The sequence below is a fragment of the Panthera onca genome, chromosome A1 (genome assembly GCF_046562875.1).
Source record: "Panthera onca isolate mPanOnc1 chromosome A1, mPanOnc1 haplotype 2, whole genome shotgun sequence".
Taxonomy (NCBI): domain Eukaryota; kingdom Metazoa; phylum Chordata; class Mammalia; order Carnivora; family Felidae; genus Panthera; species Panthera onca.
The window spans coordinates 107,840,364-107,862,912 of NC_138339.1; the positions used below are offsets into that span (position 1 = coordinate 107,840,364).

At 32.9% G+C, this 22,549-nt stretch overlaps 1 protein-coding gene across 3 annotated transcripts in view; it reads right to left on the reverse strand.

The window, feature by feature from the left end:
• The window catches only part of RNF180 (ring finger protein 180), a 204,405-nt gene that overhangs the window by 147,083 nt on the left and 34,773 nt on the right, over positions 1-22,549 (reverse strand). For all 3 annotated transcript variants that reach the window (XM_060635687.3, XM_060635689.3, XM_060635688.3), the window contains 2 exons: positions 8,727-8,822; positions 6,141-7,100 (listed from right to left, as the gene is read on the reverse strand). In XM_060635687.3, coding sequence (XP_060491670.2) covers positions 6,141-7,100; positions 8,727-8,822 — 1,056 coding nt within the window. The remainder of the gene's footprint in view (positions 1-6,140; positions 7,101-8,726; positions 8,823-22,549) is intronic.

Below are 22,549 nucleotides of genomic sequence, written 5' to 3' on the forward strand. Positions count from 1 at the left end.
AGATAAACTATAAGTGGGTCCTTAATATAATTTCTTGGCTTCTATTCTCCCAAGTGTCTAAATCATACCTTTGTAATAATACAAGTAGTCTTAGCTCATTTAATTAATTCAATTCTATTAAATGAGTCTGAACTCATTTAAAATAATTATGTTTTATGACTACAATATATCATAGTCATTGTAGAAGTTCAATGATTTATTACAAACCATGATATTTGGTCAATTATTTTATATTCTCATGCACAACACTCCACAGAAAGGTAAGGTAAATTCTCTTTTCACAATAGCTTCCTGGGGTCTTAAAGATATCTCTTTAAGAGATATTTTCTTTTATTCATATTACATAGACTTAAATTAAAAAATATTATGCAACTATACTAGAGAGAGCTTTACCTTCCCTTAACCGAAAGGAAGAACTATTTTCCCCAGGAAGAAATTTTTTATTAATTTCCTCAAAATGCTAGTATTTCAGTCTTTTCATGATCATACTAACCACTTAGACCAACAAGGTGGGCCAAAAAAGAAGTCTCAAAGGAAATTAGAAAATGGTTTGAACTGAATTATAATAAAAATACAACATAAAAGTCACAGGATGTAGGTAATTCAGTAACTAAAGGGAAGTTTATAGAATTAAATGCTTAGATGAGAAAAAAAATTTTCCACTTGATAAGTTTCTATCACAAAGTATTTTTTTCTAAGAGAAAAGAAAATGAAGTCAAAGCAAGGAAAATGAAGACAATATTAAAGGTAAGAGTAGAAATTAAGAACTTAAAAATAGCAAACAATAGAAAAAATAATTGAAACCCAAGGCTGGTTCTTTGAAAAGATCAATAAAATCGATAAACCTCTAGCAAAACTAAAATAAAATTTAAAAAAAGGAAAAAGAAAAAGAAACAAACTGGCATGGTAAGGATTAAAAAGAAGATGTCATTACAGACCCAAGAGACATTAAAATAATTATAAAGGAATATTATGAACAATACTAAACACATAATTTCAACAATACAAACTTAGATAATTAATTGAAAACAACTACTGAAATGTACTCAAAATGAAACAGGTAACATAAATTGTCCTACAACTACTGAAGAAATTGAATTACTAGTCAAAAATCTTCCAAAAAAGAAATCTTCAGGCCCAGAAAGTTTCCTTGCCAAATATTTAAGAAAAAATGACATCAATTCTTCATAATATTTTCTAGGAAATAGAAGAGGAAAGATTATCTCCTAACTCTTTTTACATGGCTAGTACTGTCATGATACCAAAACACACAAAGACAGTACAAAAAGAGAGAAAACTTCAGGTCAATATCCTTCCTGTACAGAGGTTAAAAAAAAAAAAAAATCTCACAAATAAATATTGCAAGTAGTATCCAGCTATATACAGGAATAGAATACAACATAATAAAGTGGTGCTTACTGTGGGACTGATTGATTAATCGGTACCAATACTGAAAATGCATAATCGTATCAATCGATGCAGAAAAAACACCTGACAAAATTCAACATCCATTTACAACTTTTAGCAAACTTGGAATATAAGGAAACTTCCTCCACCTTATAAAGCGCATCTACACAACACCTAAAACTGACATGTTACTTAATGACGAGAGACTGAATGCTTTCATCCTAATACCAGGAAAAAGACAAGGATGTCTGTTCTCCTCATCTTTACTCAGTATTGTGCTGGATGTTCTAGCTACTTTAGTAACACAAAAAACAGAAACAAATTCCAGATTGGAAAGGAAGAACTAATGCTGTCTTTCTTTACAGATATGATCATTTAAGTAGAAAACACAATGGGATCCAGATAGGTAAGATTAGAAAAGTTCTAAGACACAAGATCAACATATAAACTCAATTTTATTTCTACATATTATCAATGAACAACTGGAAATTGAAATTTAAGAAAACAATATCATTTAACAACAGTATAAAAAATATGAATACTGAGAGATAAATCTGATAAAAGATGTCAGAGATCTGTACCTTCAACATAAGAAGACACAAAGTCAAAACAATTGTGTTTGTGTACACTAGTAATACACAATTTTCAACAATTTTTTTAAAATGAATAACACCAAAAAGTAAGTAGGTATAAATCTGACAAAACATGCACAAGTTCTGAATGATAAAAAGTGCAAAAATGTGGATGAGAGAAATCAAAGACCTAAATAAAAGGAGAGACATACCACGTTCAAGGATTAAGAAAATCAACATAGTAATGATTTCAGTTTTCCGAAGTTGATCTGTAGATTTCATATAATACAATTAAAATACCAACAAGGTTTTTTTGTAAACATAAACAGGCCAATTCTAAATTTTATATGTGAAGTCAAAGGAACTATATAATAAGTAAAACAAGTTTGAAAAATAACAAGTTAGAGGAATTCTAGAATCCTATTTTATGCCTTATTATAAAGCTATGATAACTAAGACAAAGAACTACTGGCAATGAGAGAGACCCCAAAATGAACTGAAGGTAAGAGAATCCAGAAATAGACCCACGCACACACAGCCGAATGATCTTCGATAAAGTTGCAGAAACATTTCAATGGACAAAGGACAGTGTCTTCAACAAATGGTGCTGGAGCAATCGAGCATCTCCATGCAAAACAAGAAATCTTGACCTAACCTTACACCGTATTGAGAAAATACACTCAAAATGAATCCTAGTTCTTAATGGGGAACTTAAAATTATAGAACTTTTAGACAAAACCACAGGAGAAAATCTTTGTAACCTAGAGTTAAGCAAAAGAGATCTTAGATATGACACCAACGGCATAACTGATTTTAAAAAATGAGAAATCAGATTTCATCAAAATTAAATATGTTTTTATAGGAAAAAAATGTTAAGAGAATGAAAAGACAAGCTACAAACTCAGAGAAAATCTTTACACATCACACAAGCAATGAAAAACTCACATCCAAACTATACAAAGAACTTTTACAACTCAACACAAAGAACACAACCCAATTAAAGATAACTAAAAGATTTAAACAGACACTTCACTAAACAATATATACAAATGGACAAATAAGCACATGAAAAATGTTCAACATCATAAGGAAAATGCCATTAGGAAATTGCAAGCTGAAACCACAATGTGATACAACTACCTATCTACTTATGACAATATAAAAAATACTGAGACTACCAGGTGTTAGTGAGGAGTGACAGCAAAGCAAATTCCCATACATCCTGTCTTGGAATACAAAAGAGTATAGCCATTTCCAAACTGGAAAACAATTTGACAGTTTCCAATAAAGTTAAATATATGCTTACCATATGATCCAGTAATCTTACTATTTACCCTAGAGAAATGAAAAAACTTAGGTTCACACACACACACAAAAAGAACAGAAATGCTTCTAACAGCTCTACTCATAATTGCCAAAACAACTGGAACTACTCACCTGCCATCACAGGTGAACAAACTGGTTTATTAATATGATGGAATATTACTGAACAATAAAAAAGAACAAACAGTAGATATATGAAATAACTTAGACGGTTCTCACAGGCAACTGTACTGAGTAAAAGAAGCCAGTCTCTAGAAGTTATATATGATTCTAATTTTATAACATTACATTATTATTTATAACATCATCAAAGAGACAAGCTAAAGTAATAGAGAACAAATCAGTGTTTTTCAGAGATTAGAGGTAGGGCAAAGATATGATTATAAAGATATAATCAAGGCACAATTACAGAGGCAGAAGGGAGATTCTGAGGTTGATGAAACTATCCTGTATCCCCATCATGGTGGCTGTTATATGAACCTGTGTATTTAGATCATAGAGCTATATGCCAAGAATAAATCAATTTTATTGCATAATAATTACAAAAACTAAAACAAAACACTCAAAAAGACTATGATGAATAAAAAAACCAAGTTCGCTCAGCACTATCTTCCCCCAAAGTAGATGTTTAATTAACATCTGTTGAATAAAACACTGAAAGTTGGCTATAGTTTCTGTTTCAATGTTAGTCTCATTTATACCCCAAAGCTTCAAAAATTTAAATAACTTTTTCTAGTGTCAATAACACTAGGTAAATGCCACATAAAGATGTCTAGCTTGTGAAAAAAATCATTAAAAATATCAAATGAAAGTCAGAAATCTAGATTTCCCAACGAAATTATTTTAAACTTAAAAAAATTTATCATTAATGGATAACTTTGCCTTTATATCTTGTATGCTTATCTTCCTCATTTAAAAAAGGGCAGGATCTATGATGAAGTCATTACTCAAAGGCATGGTATATGAAACACATATTTGGTAAATGTTTACAGAATTAACTACTCTTTACTAAACACGGAATGAACTGAATAGCTAAACCATTAATTTATCTCAAATACTAAATCTTTCTAGGATTTATTCTTTTGTTTCACTTAGCAAAACAGTTGAAAATTTTTCTTCTTTCTGGCTCTAACCATGGTGTGTGCTCGCATCACTAACTGTCATTTCCACGCTGCTACAGCTAAGCGGACGATCTATCGGCATTTGTTTGCCTATATCTCCTGTGCAACCAACCAAACCTCTTAGGGTCCTGCCATATTACCCCCTATCCTGAAGTGTCACAGATCTGACTAGAATTCATTCATTCTGATCCATTAGCCAGGCAGGCTGGCTAAAATACACGTATGTGAATGAATAAAAGTAACTTCATAAAAACAAACAAACGAACAAACAAAAACCCACTGATGTTGGTCTTGCTTTGCTCTAAACTGTATGAAGTACAGTGTTCCTATGCTGAAAGGAATCGGTAATATAGATGAACTTTTCAGAAGTACCCAGCCTAAAAACTAAACACATTTTTTAAATTGCAAGGATGTTGTCCGCATATATTTACAGAACAGAGCAAGTATATTTCTTTTAAATTTCTATTTGTTAAATTATTTTAGAGCTCTCTACCTTATTTTTCAGGTATTATTTCTGAATATTAACATAATATATGATCATCTCCAATGTATCTATGGGTTTAAGTCAAATTTTCAATTAAAAATATTGTATTTTACAGCTTCGATAAATTAAGCTGTGAAGTATATTATAATGATGCTAAAATATATTCATTTTTTTACAATCTACAATATATGCCTTGATGCCACATTACGCCATCACTTGCAAATAAATCAAACTGCAATCCTCTTGTCAGCATCCACTCAAAAATGTAGTAATGACCTATAATTATACTATCCAACCAGACAATGAAAAATAATTAACCTGATTGAAGCACTCACAGTAATTTTATTGTATTCAATCTATGACTAGAATCACAAATAACAAGTTCGCTTGTTTAAAATAATGAATTATTATGCACAGTTGCAGCTTTCTATATTTAAGCTCTAAGGACATTGTTGATATTCAACATACTGATTAATAAGGATTGCTATTTATTATGAACAAGTAAATAACAAAGGCAATTTTTGAAAAAAGTTTACATAGAAAATACCGGTCCTCAAACTTTCAAATTTTCATGAGCACCTCATCCATTGGCTTCCACTGGTCTCCTCAGCACCTGCAATTTATTATTCAGTGCCTTCACATAATGGCTTTTGAACAAATCATTATAGGGACAGAAGTTTAAACCATAGAGAAGCACACTTTCCTATAAAATTACAGTAAGGGTCAATTATTACCAAGATGAATTTCATAACTTAGCACAGTAAACTATATCTGGATCATGTGAGCATATAATTACATAAGGCTCCTTGAAAATATCCATTTAGGCTAAAAGTGATGAAAGTCAATGAATTTGGCACTAGATTGGATTTAATTAGAAAAACTGTTTTGTTTCAACTTAACCTGAAATAAAATTGCTGTAAACAATCCTAACATGAATAAATTTAAAATAATATGACAATCTCATCTCAATATCATGATTAATATTTGCGTAAAATATTAGAATTGGGAAAATCTCACAAAAGGACATTTTCTAAACATAGGTGAGCACAGAGACAGGCTTATATCTGTCAATCATAAGAGAGGTACATGATTATTAAGTTTACCTTGACAGAAATGTCCTTCCAATACTCATTAAAACCATGTTTTTATAATATAGGTATCCAAAGTTAGCTCCTTTCTCCAGAGCACAGTATTAGTAATACAGAATTTTTAGTAAACTCTCAAAAAAATTACCTGCTTCTGTAGCCATCTTTCATGCCTTCGTTGTTTCCTTCTCAGATTTTTCAACTTGCTCCTTTCTCTTTTATTGAGCCTCTGATTAATGGCACCCAATGAGAAAGTGCCTGAGCGCAGGAAGTCCAGTGGAGAGAGGTGTTCTTCCTGGTCCGAGGCCTCTATCATGTTCTGACCAGCTGAGGGCAGGTCCATCAGGAAAGTCAGGTTGTTAGAACTAGCATGGTCAGTGTACACTGCGGAAGCTTCTAGACCACACTGAAATTCTCCTCCTCTTTGTGTCTGGGTCTCACGGGGAGTCACTGAAAATCTTTGCAGCAGCATATTAGGATCAAAATTGGATGAAATCTGAAAGGAACAGTTATTTTTACTAGATTCTAAAGGCAAGCCTGAAAGGTGAATAGGCTGTGTTTCATTTAGCCTGGGACAGGCAGCAGTCTTACTATGTATTTTATATAAAGTGGGTAATAATGTCAGTTTCTCACTGATGTTCAGATCCAAACTATGTGATTTCCTATGAAAAGCTCTTGTAGTGCATCTGCCCGTCACAAGCTGAGGAACAAAAAGCTGGTATTTTGGATCTGATGCTTTGAAGAGCAGTTTTTCATTCTTCATCTGAAAATATGTTGACCGTACCTCCAGGCAGAGTGCTTCTGTTAATCTTCCAGGGCCATTATTATTTTGGGCCATATTTAAAAGCCTGTGATTTCTGTTTTTGGAGGTGCCACCTGTGAGCAGAGTTTCCTTGTCACAACCTGACTGAACTCTAGGATGTGACAAGTATTTCAGCGATGGTCTCATTAGTCGGCCTGCCTGTGTTGGCTGATAATCAGTCCGGCTCTTAGAGAGATGTACAGCTGCAAGCTGGCCACAGGAACATTTTGGAGTGCTGACAAAATTAAAGCCCCCTAAACGGGCCCCACAGAAAGGGCAATTCAGTTTTCCAACTGTCCACTGGGCCTACAGGTAATAAAGGAAAATAAGACAATGCTTTCATTGTAAAGTAACCAAAGAGAATGTGAGTTGTTTTGTTTTGTGTTTTGTTTTTTTTTTTTTTTTTAAGCCAACCACATGAAAGTTTTCTATGCCACAGAAAAGGCTAGCTTCCTGTTTTCTGATTAGTAGACAGACCAATAAATGGAAATAAGCCTTTTAATAAACAGAGATAAGCAACTCCAAAGTTCTAGAATAACATATTATACATTATGCCCATCTCAACAATACTCCTAAGAATTCTAAAAGACTCTCTCAAACAATAGGTTGAATATGGATGCAGTGTGAATTAATGAAAAGAAAAATACACTATGGAACCAGGAAGCAAATCAGTCTACAGAGCTTAATTTGCAAGTAAAATCTCACAGAAAAGTGTCTGTTTTGATACACTTCTTGCATACCAAACACTGTGGGAGGGAACTTTACCCAACCAACAGAATAAAGCTCTTCCTGCCTTTTTACATACAACCAAAAGATATTGGTTGCGTACATCAGAGTACAGTTTCTATATTCAAATGGGAAATTAATAATAAACTAGCTAAAAATTATTTTTTCAACAGAGGTAGTGGAACATCTGTAGCATCCTGATACATTTTGTAAAGTTCAGGACACTTAAAACCAGCGTATTGGCATGTTCCCAGGAAATCATTACAATGTGAGAATGAATGCAAGAGATACCTATCAGATGTTATTTTTTAACAACAACAAAGAAAGTCATTGGAGAATGGCAGCTATACTTTTCCAAAATCATATTACTTATAGTTTTCTAATACATAGGTGTTTTGAATTGCGAGAAATAATGATACTATAATGTCAACAAAATGAGTTCCTGCTCTTATAATATTTCATCAAGGAGACTTAAAAATGTGGTAATTTGATTTTGATTGTACCACTGATGGTCATTACTTATCTAGTTTATTTTATATGTGTGTAGATACACGAATGATGCAGGATATTTCATTCAGTCATTGGGCACTATTCTAGGTGTATCTAAAAGATACACTAATAAACCACAGAGAAAAACTTCTGACTTCATGGAACTTATATTCTAATAGGGGAGCTAGGCAATTAACAGGATCAGTAAGCCATATATGTATGTGGGAAAGTGTGTGTGTGTGTGTGTGTGCGCGCGCACGTGCAGTAATGTTTATATTTATACATGTCATATACACGTATGCATATTTACCAGTACTATATATTACTTATTGTGTGTGTGTGCATATGTAAAATATAAATAGGTATATAAAACAGAAAAGGGAGAAAGGAAGTGTGAAGAGTGGTAATAGTGGGGAAGGGCAATTGATAGTTTGCACAGGCAATGCCTCATTGTGATTAAGACATATGGAAATGAAGGAAGAGGGGATTAATTGTGGCAAGAGCAATCAAGGAAGGGGAAATACCAAGTTCAAAGTCTGAGGGTGAAAAGTACCTATAACACTCCAGTAATAATGAAGCCAGTAAATGCAATCAAGTGTTATACACCCTTTCTTATCTCTTGAAACCATGTATTCAATAAAAAATAGCTCTAGAATGAGGATAAAAAAACTTGAAAGGATTACATTCCTAATTGTACTCAGAAACTAAGGAACTTACTTTTTGTATTAGGCAGTTTATCCATTCTGGAAGAGCTTCTATATCCATGTGCCACACATGACAAATACTTTGATCATCAGCTGAATCATGTCTATCCTGTTGTATAAAAATGCATGATATTAGTCATTACCAGGTTCTGGATTTATTTAACGAATTTCATGTTTGAGTAAAACACAAAAATACACATCTAGTTTTAGCCAGGAAGAAAATATACACTGCTCTCCTCTCCTCACTCCCTCCTTAAACCCACAAAGACAAAAAAAATTTTTTTTCAGGGAATAACCACTTGGGAAGTAAAAAAAAAAAGCATCAAATTAAATTTAAAATTTAGCAATAAGACACTCAATAGAAAAATCTGGCACCCTCTTCTTTTTTCCTGGGTGTAAGAAAAAACAGCGCCACTCATGACAACTTTCCTGGGCCTTTCATCTCTTATTCCATCTGTACTCTACTAATGACAGAATAAAGGAGTTGCTATATAATCTATCAAGATGCTCAAGAAAAGTACAAGAGGATGAGGGAGAAGAAGAATTGTGTAGGCAGCTGGAAGAGCCCCAACTATATTTCAGCTGTGTTAGAACAAAAAATATTTCAAAGAGAGATACTTTTGGCTTTCTGAAATAGATATGTAAAAATAACTATGATATATAGGTGAAGCGATACACGTATCAAAAAAATGCAGGACAGAGCAGCATGGAGATGTATGACTGTTTATGACCTTAGTGAACCTTAGGCCAATTATTTTACCCCTCTGGGTTTCAGTTTCTTCACCTGTAAAATACTTCTAGATAGTTGCTAAGGTCCCTTCTGAGTATACAGAATGACATTCTATGATGGCAAAAAAGAGTTGCTTGAGAATAACAGGGAAAAATAAGGCTTCTGCCCACGGACCCATGTCCAAGGTGAGATTTTACATAGATATAGTGTTTCCAAGTTGCACAATTCTTTTTAAATTTCCCAAGCAGTTACACAACTAGATACCATAATTGGATTAACAAAATAAACAAGGAAATTACTAAACATCCTTTCTAAGTTTGTATTCATAGTTACACAAATGAAAGAAGACTGAATGTCTTTAAGAACCTTTCAATGAATAATTTACATTGTGACTTGGAACCAAGAGCACCCTGAATTTCTAGGTTTAATCTCCCAAGCTGGTTCCTCTGGGCCCTATATCACTTTTCTCTTCCATTCATACATATTAAGATACTAAATGGTGGCCCCATATACAAGAAAAGTTTCAGGAAGATGTATTTATATATCAGAAAGATCTATAAAGAAGCCATCTTAATCTAATTTCTGTCAGGCTCTTAAAAAATCATGAAGTAAATTAAAAGAGGAAAGGACAGGAGATATTGTTGTATGTTAGACCACATTTCACTATTTTGTACACTGTACACAATTGTATTTTATATATATTTATTTATTTATAATGGAGAAAAAATACTCTTGTTAAAAGGTTTCAAAATTTTCTAATTCTAATATTTTAAAAATCTACAACACAAGTAGAAAATACTTCACTGACCAATACAAAGTCTGTTGAAAAGGATTTATAGTGGGCCAAAGAATTACTTTACAGTTCTATTAATGATGCCTGAACTTTAATTCTGGCTAACAAAATGCAACTTACCATGTCAACAGTGAGAATAATGAGAAATAGCCAGGCAGGCCCAGGCCAAAATGAAGAACATATTACTGAATGGAAACAAAGTGAGGAAGAGAGGAGGAGATACTACGACACACAAAGGTTTATTTTATTCTAGATTCTCATAAAACAGAAGATGGAAAAATTCAGGCAGAGCGAAGAAATTACTGGTTTCAAGGTGGTAAAGTGAGTACATATTCCAGTTGATCCTCTCTCTCAAAACAAAAAACCAATACAAGACATTTACAAAAAGAACCCAACCGCTGAATTAGGAAATACAGATGGGGAGATTTCAATGAATCAGAAATTATGAGGAACCTGTGAAAGATTAGCGAAGAAATAAAAGCACAATGTATCTAAGTTCCAAGTACATAATAGATGAGAACAACACAAAGAATGGTCCATGTCAAACAGGTGAAAACCAGAAACAGAAAAGGTCCTGGGTAACTATCACAGGCGGTGAGTAAGTCTGTCTGTCTCCAGGCAAGAGGAGTACTTGGACAAGAGAAAAATGGGGCAACATTCCAGGGTAGCTAGAGATGCCTAAAAAAGATGGAAAGCATTTGTAGCAAGTGTAGAAGATGAGCTACTGAGGACCAATGTCTATTCTTGCTAAAAATAGTACTACAGCATATAAAGAATGTGAACTAGATTTGTTTGTACTAATAACATGCATTGCTGCTACATACTCTTTGTTCTTTTAAAAAAAGTCAGGTGAAAGAAATAAATGCACTCTGAACTATGATATTAAAAGCATATATAACCTAAAATTAGATGAGCAGTATTATGGCTTTTCTATGGAAACAAACAAAAATGGATAGAAAAAGTCCCTAAAAGGCCATGTAGTAAGTTGCTAACATTGGTTAGATTTTTTTTTTTAATTTTTTTTAAACATTTATTTATTTTTGAGACAGAAAGAGACAGAGCATGAACAGGGAGGGTCAGAGAGAGGGAGAAACAGGCTCCAGGCTCTGAGCTGTCAGCACAGAGCCCGACGCGGGGCTCGAACTCACAGACTGCGAGATCATGACCTGAGCTGAAGTCGGCCGCTTAACTGACTGAGCCACCCAGGTGCCCCAACATTGGTTAGATTTTAAGGAAGAAAGACCAAGGGTAGGAGTTACTAAAAGGAGACTTTAACTTTCTCATAATTGTTTTAATGGGAGAATATATTTAATTACACTTACATGATTACAATTTTATTTAAAAATTGGCTCAAGTGAAAAGGAAATAAATTGATTATTTCTGATTCTGGCAATCCTAAAGTAAGTGGAATTAGATATGCTCTCAGCATTATAATAGATAATACTAGGGAAATATATTTTAAAAAAAAATTGTATAAGACCTTGGACAAAATAAATGGCAGGACTGTGAACACTGAGAAGAGAAACATAAATGAGGGGAGCCTAAAAATCACCCTTGATTTCTGCCCTGGGGAAATTCTAGAATCTTTATGTAGGGAGGAGGAAGCCAAGAACATAGAAGAAGCCTTGCTGATAAAGTGAAGATCTAAGTGTACAGAGGCTAAATAGCTAGAGTTTATAGACAAGGTACTGGCAAGGAGAAGCCTACAAATAGAAAAAAATTCCAGAGAACTGCAGAGATTCCTTTAAATCTTTGGTTGAATACCAATATGAACACATGTTGGGTGAAATACCAGAGAACCAGATAAAGAAAATTTACCAAGGAAAAGACATCTGCTAGTAAACTGTAAATTTAACTATTCACACACGGATCACAGCAAGCTGGGAAGATATTCATGCTCCAATTAGCCAGAGTAGCAAGATCTCAATGAACAGCTTGGGTATTTAGTAGATTCTAAAGAGTCCTGCCATAAGAGCAGAGCTAAATTAGCCCTAGAATAAAGCCTATTAGAAATCAACCTACAAAAATTTAAAACTAGGCCTGCAAAGAATCAAAGTCAATCACTAGTAATTTATATGCCTGCTAAAAACCTCTTTAAAGGAAGATAATAATATTCAGACACTCAATAATATTAAAACTAAATGTCCAACTTACAAAAAAAAATTACCTGATACGTGCAAAGCAAAAATGACCTATAGCCAACAGAAAAAATCAGGCAACAGAAATAAACCCAGAAAAAGGTGGAAATGACTGCATAAGCAGATAAAGACATTAAACCAGCTATTATAAATATGTTCAAGCATTAAAAGTAAAACATGAATAAAACAAAAACAGAAAAGTCTTAAAGTAACAACAAACAAATGGTATGTCTAGAGATAAAAATTCTATCTAAATTAAAAATGTAACACTGTGTGTCAACTATACTCAAATAAAAACTGAAAAAGTAAATTTAAAAATTTTAATAATTTTTAAAATAAAAAAAAAAAACAGTGAGAATGAAGCCCTGTAGTTCGCAATCAGAGAGTAAAGTAAGTCTCTTTGACCAATGACTGAGTTTAGCTGTAGGTTTTTCACAGATGCCTTTTATCAGTTGAGAAATTTTCCTTCTTCATTTTCTGAGAGTTTCTATCATGAGTGGGTATTGAGTTTTATCAAATAATTTTGCCACATGTACCAAAATGTTCATTTTTTTCTTCTCTATTCTATTGATACACTGAATAATATTGATTGATTTATGAATGCTAAACTAATTTTTATTACATAATGTGTAAATTTATTCCTAAATTGTTCATGTTTTTTGATGCTGCCATAACTGGTGTTTTACCAGTTGCTTACTGCAGTCTTCTGTGGCTAGTTTAAATAGTTGAATTACCATACTGACCTTATAGTCTACAAACGTACTAAACTCACTCCTTGCTGGTTTTTTGTAAATTCCTTAGCATTTACTATATATATGATAATATATTACTAAATTGTACTAATGTTTTATCAAATATTTTTGACACTATCTTCATAAGAGGTGTTGATGTGTGGGTATCTTTTCTAATAGTATCTATTTTTTCCCTCTGTCCCCCTCTCTCTCTGCCCCTTCCCTGCTTCTCTCTCTCTCAAAAATAAATAAGAATGGGGAAAAAAAAGAATACTTGTTTGTTTTTGGAGGGTACAGGTTTTCATCTCATATTCATCTCCTTTAATTGATGTAGGTCTGTGCGTAAAGTCTATTTTCTCTTGATTCATTTAAATAATTTGTATCTCTTTCAAGTTTTATTCCATCTAGGTTATCAAATTTTTCATAAAATTTTTCACTACATTGTTATTATTCTTTTAAGGTCAGTGCCTCTATAATGATGTCTCTCTTCTTCCCTAATATTAGTCATTTGTGTTTTATCTGTATTTTCTTGTTCACTCTAGTTAGTGACATATTAATTTCATTGTCTAAAAATATATCTTTTGATTTCATTCTATTTTCCTTTTTATTAACTTCTGACAGGTGTTAGTTTCTTCCTGTTGCTTACTTTTTTAAAAAAATTTTTTCAGGTTTTTTTCTTTTAATGTTTATTTATTTTTGAGAGAGAGACAGAGTGCAAGCAGGGGAGGAGCAGAGAGGGAGACACAGAATCCAAAGCAGGCTCCAGGCTCCAAGCTGTGAGCACGCAGCCCGAAGCGGGACTTGAACTCATGAACCACCAGATCACAACCTGAGCTGAAGTCAGACACTTAACTGACTGAGCCACCCAGACACCCCTCCTGTTGCTTACTTAAGATTTAATATGCTCTTCTTGCTTTCTTACCAAGCTGGAAGCTTACATTATTGATTTTAGACCTTTCTTCAAATAGAAGTACTTACACTCTAAAGTTTCCAGTGACCACTGCCTTATCTGCATCCTACAATATATGGCTTATGCATTTTCCTTTCCACTCAATTTCAAGTATTTCCTAATTTTTCTTGTGATTTCTTCTTTGACTTTAAGTTTTAAAGTACGTTTTTTAATGCGCAAATATTTGAGGATGTTTCAGATAACTTTCTGCTATTGTTTTCTGATTTAATTTCATTGTACCTCAGAGAACATATGTGGTATTACTTTCTTTCTTTAAAATCTAAATAATGGTCCAACAAATGGTATATCTTGAAGAATACTACATTTGCACTTTAAACAAATACCTGTTCTGCTGTTGTTGGATATGTTTCATAAATGTCAGTTGTGTTGTCTAAATGTAATGTTTTCTTACTGAATTTCTGTCTTCTTATTCTATAGAATATGTAGAATATTCTTACTCTACAGAATATGAAGAATATTTGTTTATGAAACAAACCCTGAAATTTCCAATTATAATTATGGGTTTATACATTTGCTCTTTAAATTCTGTCAGCTTTTGCTTCAAGTTCTGCTATTAGTTACATACATACTTCAAATTGTTATGCATTTCTGGCGTATTACTTCATAATTATGAAAATTATCTCTTTATTTTTAATAGTATTTGTAGTTTTGAAATCTACTTTGCCTGATATTAATATAGCAATTCCAGTTCTCCTTTGATTTATGTTGGGATGATAAAAATGTGTTATTATTTCATTTTATATTTCAGTGAATTTCTTATAAAAACATACAGTTTGAAATTTGTAATTGAAGCATGTATATCACTTACATTTAATGTTAATACCAATATGTTCAAGTTTAAATTCAGTATCTTATTTCCTATTTGTCTCATGATCCCTCTTCTGTTTTTCTTCTTTTACTGTCTTTTACTGCTGGCTCTTTAGAGCTAATTATTTCTCCTCTCCTCCTCAGTGGTTGTTCTTTTGTTTACAATATGCATCTTTAATTTATCATAGTCTTCCTTTAAATTATAATATATGACAGTATGTGCAGATTGGAAACTTATGCAGTATACTTTGATTTTTTGCTTCCTATTCTTTGTATTATTGTTTTCACACATTTTATTTTTGCATTTATCAATTACACGATAAACTGTTAACATTCTGCTTTAACAATTGTCCTTTAAGGAAAATTAAAAGGAAATGTACACTTACCAACACATTTACCATTTCAAGATCACCCTATTCAGTTGTATTGATATAAATCCCATTTGATGACATTTTCCTAATACCTGAAGAACTTCCTCTGATAGTTCAAATTTACTGGTGATGAGTACTTTGAGGACATGTTTCTATGAAAAAGTTTTCATTTCACCTTCATTTGAAACATTTTATGTACTGTAAAATTACTCTGTAGTATACAGTCCCCTGGATTTTGTGAAATGCATAGGGTAGATTATACATAACTATGATCAAGATACAAAAACAGTTCCACTATCTTCCTCAAATTCTTTCATGCTGGCCCTTCATAGTCAATACTTTCCTCCCCACTTCCCAATCTGTTCTCCATTCCCATGATTTTATCATGCTGGCTCACCCTGTTCAAGTGGGATAGTCAGTTCAACAAACCTAAAACTTCCCCATTTTCCCCTGAATCCCAGTTCAGCTTCTCCACCTCTTCGACCAGACAGACGTGTATCTAACTCTTTGATGAAGGGGTATAGTTTCTGACACATATTCACAATATCAAGAACAGAGATAATGAAAGCGGCTTAGGTTTCTATTGATCTTCTAGGTTGCCAGCTTTTCCTTGCTATACCCTACTTCACATTTATCTTCCTTTCCTAGCTCTGTCAGTCTTAGCACACACTATGTCCCGGTGTCTTAGGGGTTTAGCTATCTCAGTGCTCCTGTTCCTTCTAGTTACAGTTCTGGGCCTAGCATTTTTTATGTTTTCATTTCAGTATAGACAACACATAATGCTATACTAATTTCAGGCGTACAACACAGAGATTCAAAATGCATTATGCTATGCTACCAAAAGTGTAGCTACCATGTGTCACTGGTACACTATTACAATATCATTGATTATATTCCTTATGTTGTACCTTTTTATCCCTGTGACTTATTCATTTCATAATTGGAAGCCTGTATCTTCCACTCCCCTTCACCCATTTTGCTGTCCCACTAACCCTTCCCTCTGGCAACCATTAGTTTGTTCTGTGTATTTATGGGTCTGATTCTGCCTTTTATTCATTTTTTTTAATTGCACATATGAGAGAAATCATATGGTATTAGCCTTTATCAGTCTGACTGATTTTACTTAGCATAATACCCTTTAGGTCCATTCATGCTATGGCAAATGGCAAGATCTCATCAGTCACTTCAATAAATGGTGCTGGGAAAACTGGACACTACATGCAAAAGAATGAAACTTGACCACATTGTAACACCATACACAAAAATAAGCCCAAAATGGATGGAAGACCTAAATATGACACCTAAAACCCTAAAAATCCTAGAAAAGAACACAGGTAATAATTTGACATTGGCCACAGCAACTTTTTTCTAGATGTGTCTACCAAGGTAAGGGAAACAAAAGCAAAAAACAAACATTAACAAACAAACAAACAAACAAAAAACTATTGAGACTGCATCAAAATAAAAATATTTTGCACAGTGAAGGAAACCATCAATGAAACCCAAAGGCAACCTACTGAATGGGAGAAGAGATTTTCAAATGATATATCCAATAAGGAGCTAGTATCCAAAATATATAAAAAAACTTATATAACTCAACACCAAAAACCTCCAAAATGATCCAATTAAAAAATGGGCAGAGGACAAATGGACATTTTTCCAAAGAAGACACCCAGATGGCCAACAGACACATGAAAAGATGCTTGACATCTATCAATAATGCAAATCAAAACCACAATGAGAGATCACCTTACACCTGTCAGAATGGCTAAAATCAGAAACTCAAGAAATAACAGGTGTTGACAAAGATGTTGCAGAAAAAAGAACTCTGGTGCACTGCTGGTGGGAATGTAAATTAGCACAGCCACTGTGAAAAACAGTATGCAGGTTCTTCAAAAAATTAAAAATAGAAATACCATATATCCAATAATTCCACTAACGAATATTTTCCCCTTCCCCCCCTCCAAAAACAATGAAAACACTAATCTGAGCAGACAGATGCACATTTATGTTTATTGCAGCCTTATTTACAATAGCCAAGATATGGAAGCCATCTAAGTGTTGAATGATAGATGACTGGATAAAGATGTGGTGTACATATACAATTCACTCTTTTCTATGCCACATTGTATTGATGTTCCAAGTTAGTAGAATATGGCAAGAAAAAGAAAAGAGACACACAGATAAAAATTAACAAAATAACGAAATACAACTTCACACCCACTAGGATGGCTAATAAAAAAATATTAAAATAAAAAGTACATAAGCATAGGTGAGGACATGGAAAAATGGAACCCTCAAACATTTGCAGTGGGAATGTAAAATGGTGCAGCCACTGTGTAAACAAACTTTGTTGTTTCTCAGTAGGTTAAACAGAATTACCAATTTACTTATCGAGTCTACTCCTGGGTGTATACCCACAATAATTGAAAATAGATGTTTAAACAAAAACTTGTACACATGTTCTTACCAGAATAACAATAATCAAAAGGTGGACGCAACCCATGTATCCATCAACTGATTAATGTATAAGCAAAATGAGGTATATCCATAAAATGAAATATTGTTCAGCTTCAACAGAAATAAAATAGTTATACATGCTATTACGTGGATAAATCGTGATAACATAATGCTGGTAAAAGAAGCCAGACACAAAAAGCTACATAGTGTCTGATTCCATTTGCATGTAATATTCATATCTACAGACATAAATCAGATTAGTAGTTGCCTGGGCTTTGGGGGAAGGGGAAATGGAGAGTGACAGCTTAATGAGTATGGGCTTTCCTCTTGGGAGGATGAAAATGTTCTAGAATTAGACAGTGATGATGGATGCACAACACTGCAAATGTACTAAATATCCCTAGTGGTAAATTTTATGTTATGTATATTTTAGTACAATTTCTAAAAAAGAACATAGTAACTTTTTTATTCACAGTCAGTATACTATGAAAAATACTAAGGAATTCACCAAAAAAGCTGCCTAAAAATTTGCATAATTTCAGTATACAACATCAACATACAAATTTCTGTATATCACATTTCTGTATATTGACAACAAATAAAAAGTGAAAATGTTTAAAGTATCACTTACAATAGCATAAAAAAACATGAACTACGTAAGTATAAATTTGATACAACATAATTAAGACCTGTCCACTGAAAACTACAAAATACTATACAAAGAAATTAAAGAAGACCTAATTAAACTAAGGAATGTACCATGAAGGCTCAATGTTTTCAAGATCTCAATTCTTCCCAGATTAATCCACAGATTCACCACAATCGTACTCAAAATCCCAGAAGATCTATTTATTAAAATTGATGGATTACAAAATTTATGTGAAAATGAAAATTGACCTAAAACACCCCAACAAATTCTGCAACAGAAGAAGAAAGGTAAAGGCCATACACTATCTAATCTCACCAGTTATTAGATCAATGGAATAGAGTCCAAAAATAGACCTGTATATAGAGTCAATTAATTTTTGGTAAATATTTCAATGTAATGAGAAAAGATCTATTTTTCAATAATTGGTGATGGAACAACTGAGGTTAAAAGAAAACCAAAAAACCAAAACAAAAAGCCTTGATGCTTACCATACACCACACACAAAAATAACTCAAAATGGATCAGAGTTCTAAAAAGTAAAAGCTGTAACTGTAAAGTGTCTAGAAGAAAACAGAGAAGAAAACCTTTGAAACCCTGTGATAGGAAAAGGATTCTGAGAACACAAAAACACAAACCATAGAGAAGAGGATATGATAAACTGGATTTCATCAAAATGAAAACAATCTACTGTTTGAAGGTGTCACTAAGAAAATGAAAACACAAACCTATACCTGACAAGAACTTTTTAGCCAGAATATATATGTAAAAAAAAACCTCTTACAACCAAGTAAGAAGAAAACATAATTAAAAAATAAATGAGTGCAGATTTTAACAGACACTTCACAGAGGGAGATATACTAGTGCTCAAAACCACATGAAAAAGGCAGAACATCATTAGCCCCTGGAGAAATGCAAATTCAAAGCACAATGATACCACTGCACATTTATTAAAAAAGCTAAAAAAGAAGAAAAAGAGGAGGAGGATGAAGAAGAGGAGAAGGAAAAAAGGAACCAGCAATATCAGTACTGACAAAGAGCAAATGAAAATCTTATACATTGCCAGTGGGAATGGCAAATGGCAAAGTTATTTTAGAAAACCATTTGTCAGTTTCTTAAAAAGCTATGCCTACACTTACCACAAGACCTAGCAATTCCTAGCAATAATCAAGAGATATGAAAATATATGTCTACGTAAAGATTTGCATACAGATGTTCATAGCAACTTTATTATAGCTCAAAACTGCAAACCTCCTAAACGTCCCAAAACAACTATGGCATCCCTACAATAAACAACTATAGGATCCATATAACAGAGAATATTCAGTAATAAAAAGAAATCAACTACTGATAGATGTGGTAACATAAATCAACCTCAAAAACTTATCCTGAGCATAAAAAAACTATATATGAAAGAATACACTTATATTCTCTCTCTAAATATATATACATATGTATTTGTGTATGTGTATATATGTATATTTTCTACACATATAGCTTCCGTGTGTGTGTGTATAATATATATATATATATAATATATATGTATATTATATATATAGTTTCTCTCTACATATATAGTTTCTATATATAGAAACTCTGGAAAAGACTGAATACTGTACACATTGGCTGCAGGTACATGAATACGTATACATTTGTCAAAACTCATTCAAGTGTGCATTTCATTACAAGTAAGTTACACCCAAATAAAACTGATTTTAAAAAATATGAAAGTATCCTTAAGAAAAGTTATTAAGAAACACTTGTGAATCATACAATTTTGTTGGTAAGCTTCATAGGACATATACTACCCTAGTCCTCTCTGTATCTTCAGATAAAAAGACAGCCCCTGAAATACAACAGGCACTTACTAAATGCTTGATGAATGAAAGAAAGCCTATTCTGTGCTCAATTTTTTAGAATTTTCACTGCTGTTATTACCTTTACCTTTCTGAGCCCTATAGTTTTTAAAGTAGTTCCTTCAAGGGGCGCCTGGGTGGCTCAGTCGGTTAAGCGTCCGATTTCGGCTCAGGTCACGATCTCGCGGTCCGTGAGTTCAAGCCCCGCGTCGGGCTCTGGGCTGATGGCTCAGAGCCTGGAGCCTGTTTCCGATCTGTGTCTCCCTCTCTCTCTGCCCCTCCCCTGTTCATGCTCTGTCTCTCTCTGTCTCAAAAATAAATAAACGTTAAAAAAAAAAATTTAAAGTAGTTCCTTCAAACTACTGAAGACTGACACAAATGTGCAAAGATAGTGTGCCCGTTTTCCCTTTCTGTATTCTTAAATACATTTAAGAACCTGAATTCTTAACAATTTGATCATATATGAGCCAAGGCTCATCATAACAAATTTAAGTGGACTATACAAATCTGTTTATCAAAGAACTTTGGGAAACTATTTGGAAGTGACTCCATAAAAATAAGCAGTCTAGCTTTACCTAAATATTTTGCCTTAGAAACAAAATGAAATTAAGGATGACATTTTTGTAGAATATAATTAATCTCACAAACATCCATACTCAAACACATTAGCCCCTTACATTAGGAGCTGAGAGTTTTTCAGAGTAGTCTAAATGCAATGAATTCTTTAAAAAGCTGTTATCAAGAATACAAATTCGAATAGACAAAGTCATCTTTACTTTGTTATTACATCCAGAACTACTTCTGACTTTTCAAGCTTCTGTCTATATATGAACTAAGTAAATAATTCTACATTGGTACAATAAACAGTAGGATATTAATGTCAAAGTAAGAAATGGCAATCAACCTATGAATATTTATTTCATGATTACTAGACCCAGTGTTGACCATAAAAAGGGAGTAAAAATTTATATGTAATATATAAATGCATATATATACATATATAAATATTTTTATATATATGAATGCATGCCAGGGACTATGCTAGGTACTTTAAATTTATTGTCTTGTTTGTTTATTTCATTGTGAGTATTCCATTAATTTAATCATAAAGTGATTATGATATTTAATCCCCTAAGATTGACCACGATAACTAAGAAACCACCATCAACTACAAACTATAGAGATGCTTTATGAATATTTTTGTGAGAATAAATTGGGAGTCATAATTCTAGGTAGGTAAAAGATATTTTAAAAGGTACTTATGTTTACTGGCTCACTAACATTTATACTGTGTTTACTATGCCCAGGCATTGTTTTAAGGATTTTTACTACTTTACAGATAAGGAAATTGAGACAAGAGAAATTAAGTGACTTTTATGTAACTTGTCCAAGGTCACATATTAAGTAGTAAAGCAAGGATTTCCATCAGGCAGTCAGGCTTCAATACTCCTGTCCTGAGTCACTAAGTTTCCATTGTTACTTCCTGCATGTAATAAATACTACTGTTTTCAGGGCAATCAACTCTCCGTTATCTTTAGCATAAGTATGTTCTAAGGTGATACTACTTTTTCTGAGCCTTAGAAAAAAAGCAAAACAAAAACAAAAAACCTGAGGCATAATTTATTTTTAAGTTAACCAAAACCATTACACTAACTTACATAAGAGGAAAGGTAGATTTAGAAAAAATTCTACAGTTTCTTCTGATATGGGACCCCCCCCCAACCTGACCTTTATTTGAGAACTATTAGTATAAACCAAGCACACATTTTTCTCTAAATAGTTGAGTTAAACCACAGTTTCATGCCAAGACAAACAAAAGGAAAATTGGTTACAGCAACTGATACAGGTGAGAGGAATGTAAAGGCCGGATAAAGACTATATAGTGTTCTGTTTCCTCTTCAGAAAACTTAGAAAGGACCAAGAAAGCCAGTGTAAACAAAGAAGCCTCAATTATAAATAATGAGACTGCCAACTACTTCACCTGTACTTATACACACAGTCCTAGAAAATATATATATTATTCATGATATTTACTTCCAATATAGACTTATAGGTAAAGTAGGACATTTCATAAAATATTATGTTTAGTTTATAAATCTACAATCATCTAATTTTTTAAAAATCATACAAGTTTATATGATAAGACAAGTTCTAATGAATGTATTTTAAGACAAATGACAAAATGGAAGGATTCCAATTTCAGGAATTTAATGCCTTTCAAGTAATGGCATGAGATGTTATCTCCTAGAAAAAAATCAAACTGAATATTAGAAAAACCTTATTACTAGGACTTAATAAAACCTTACTAGACAGTTTTCTCATGTCTCAAATTTA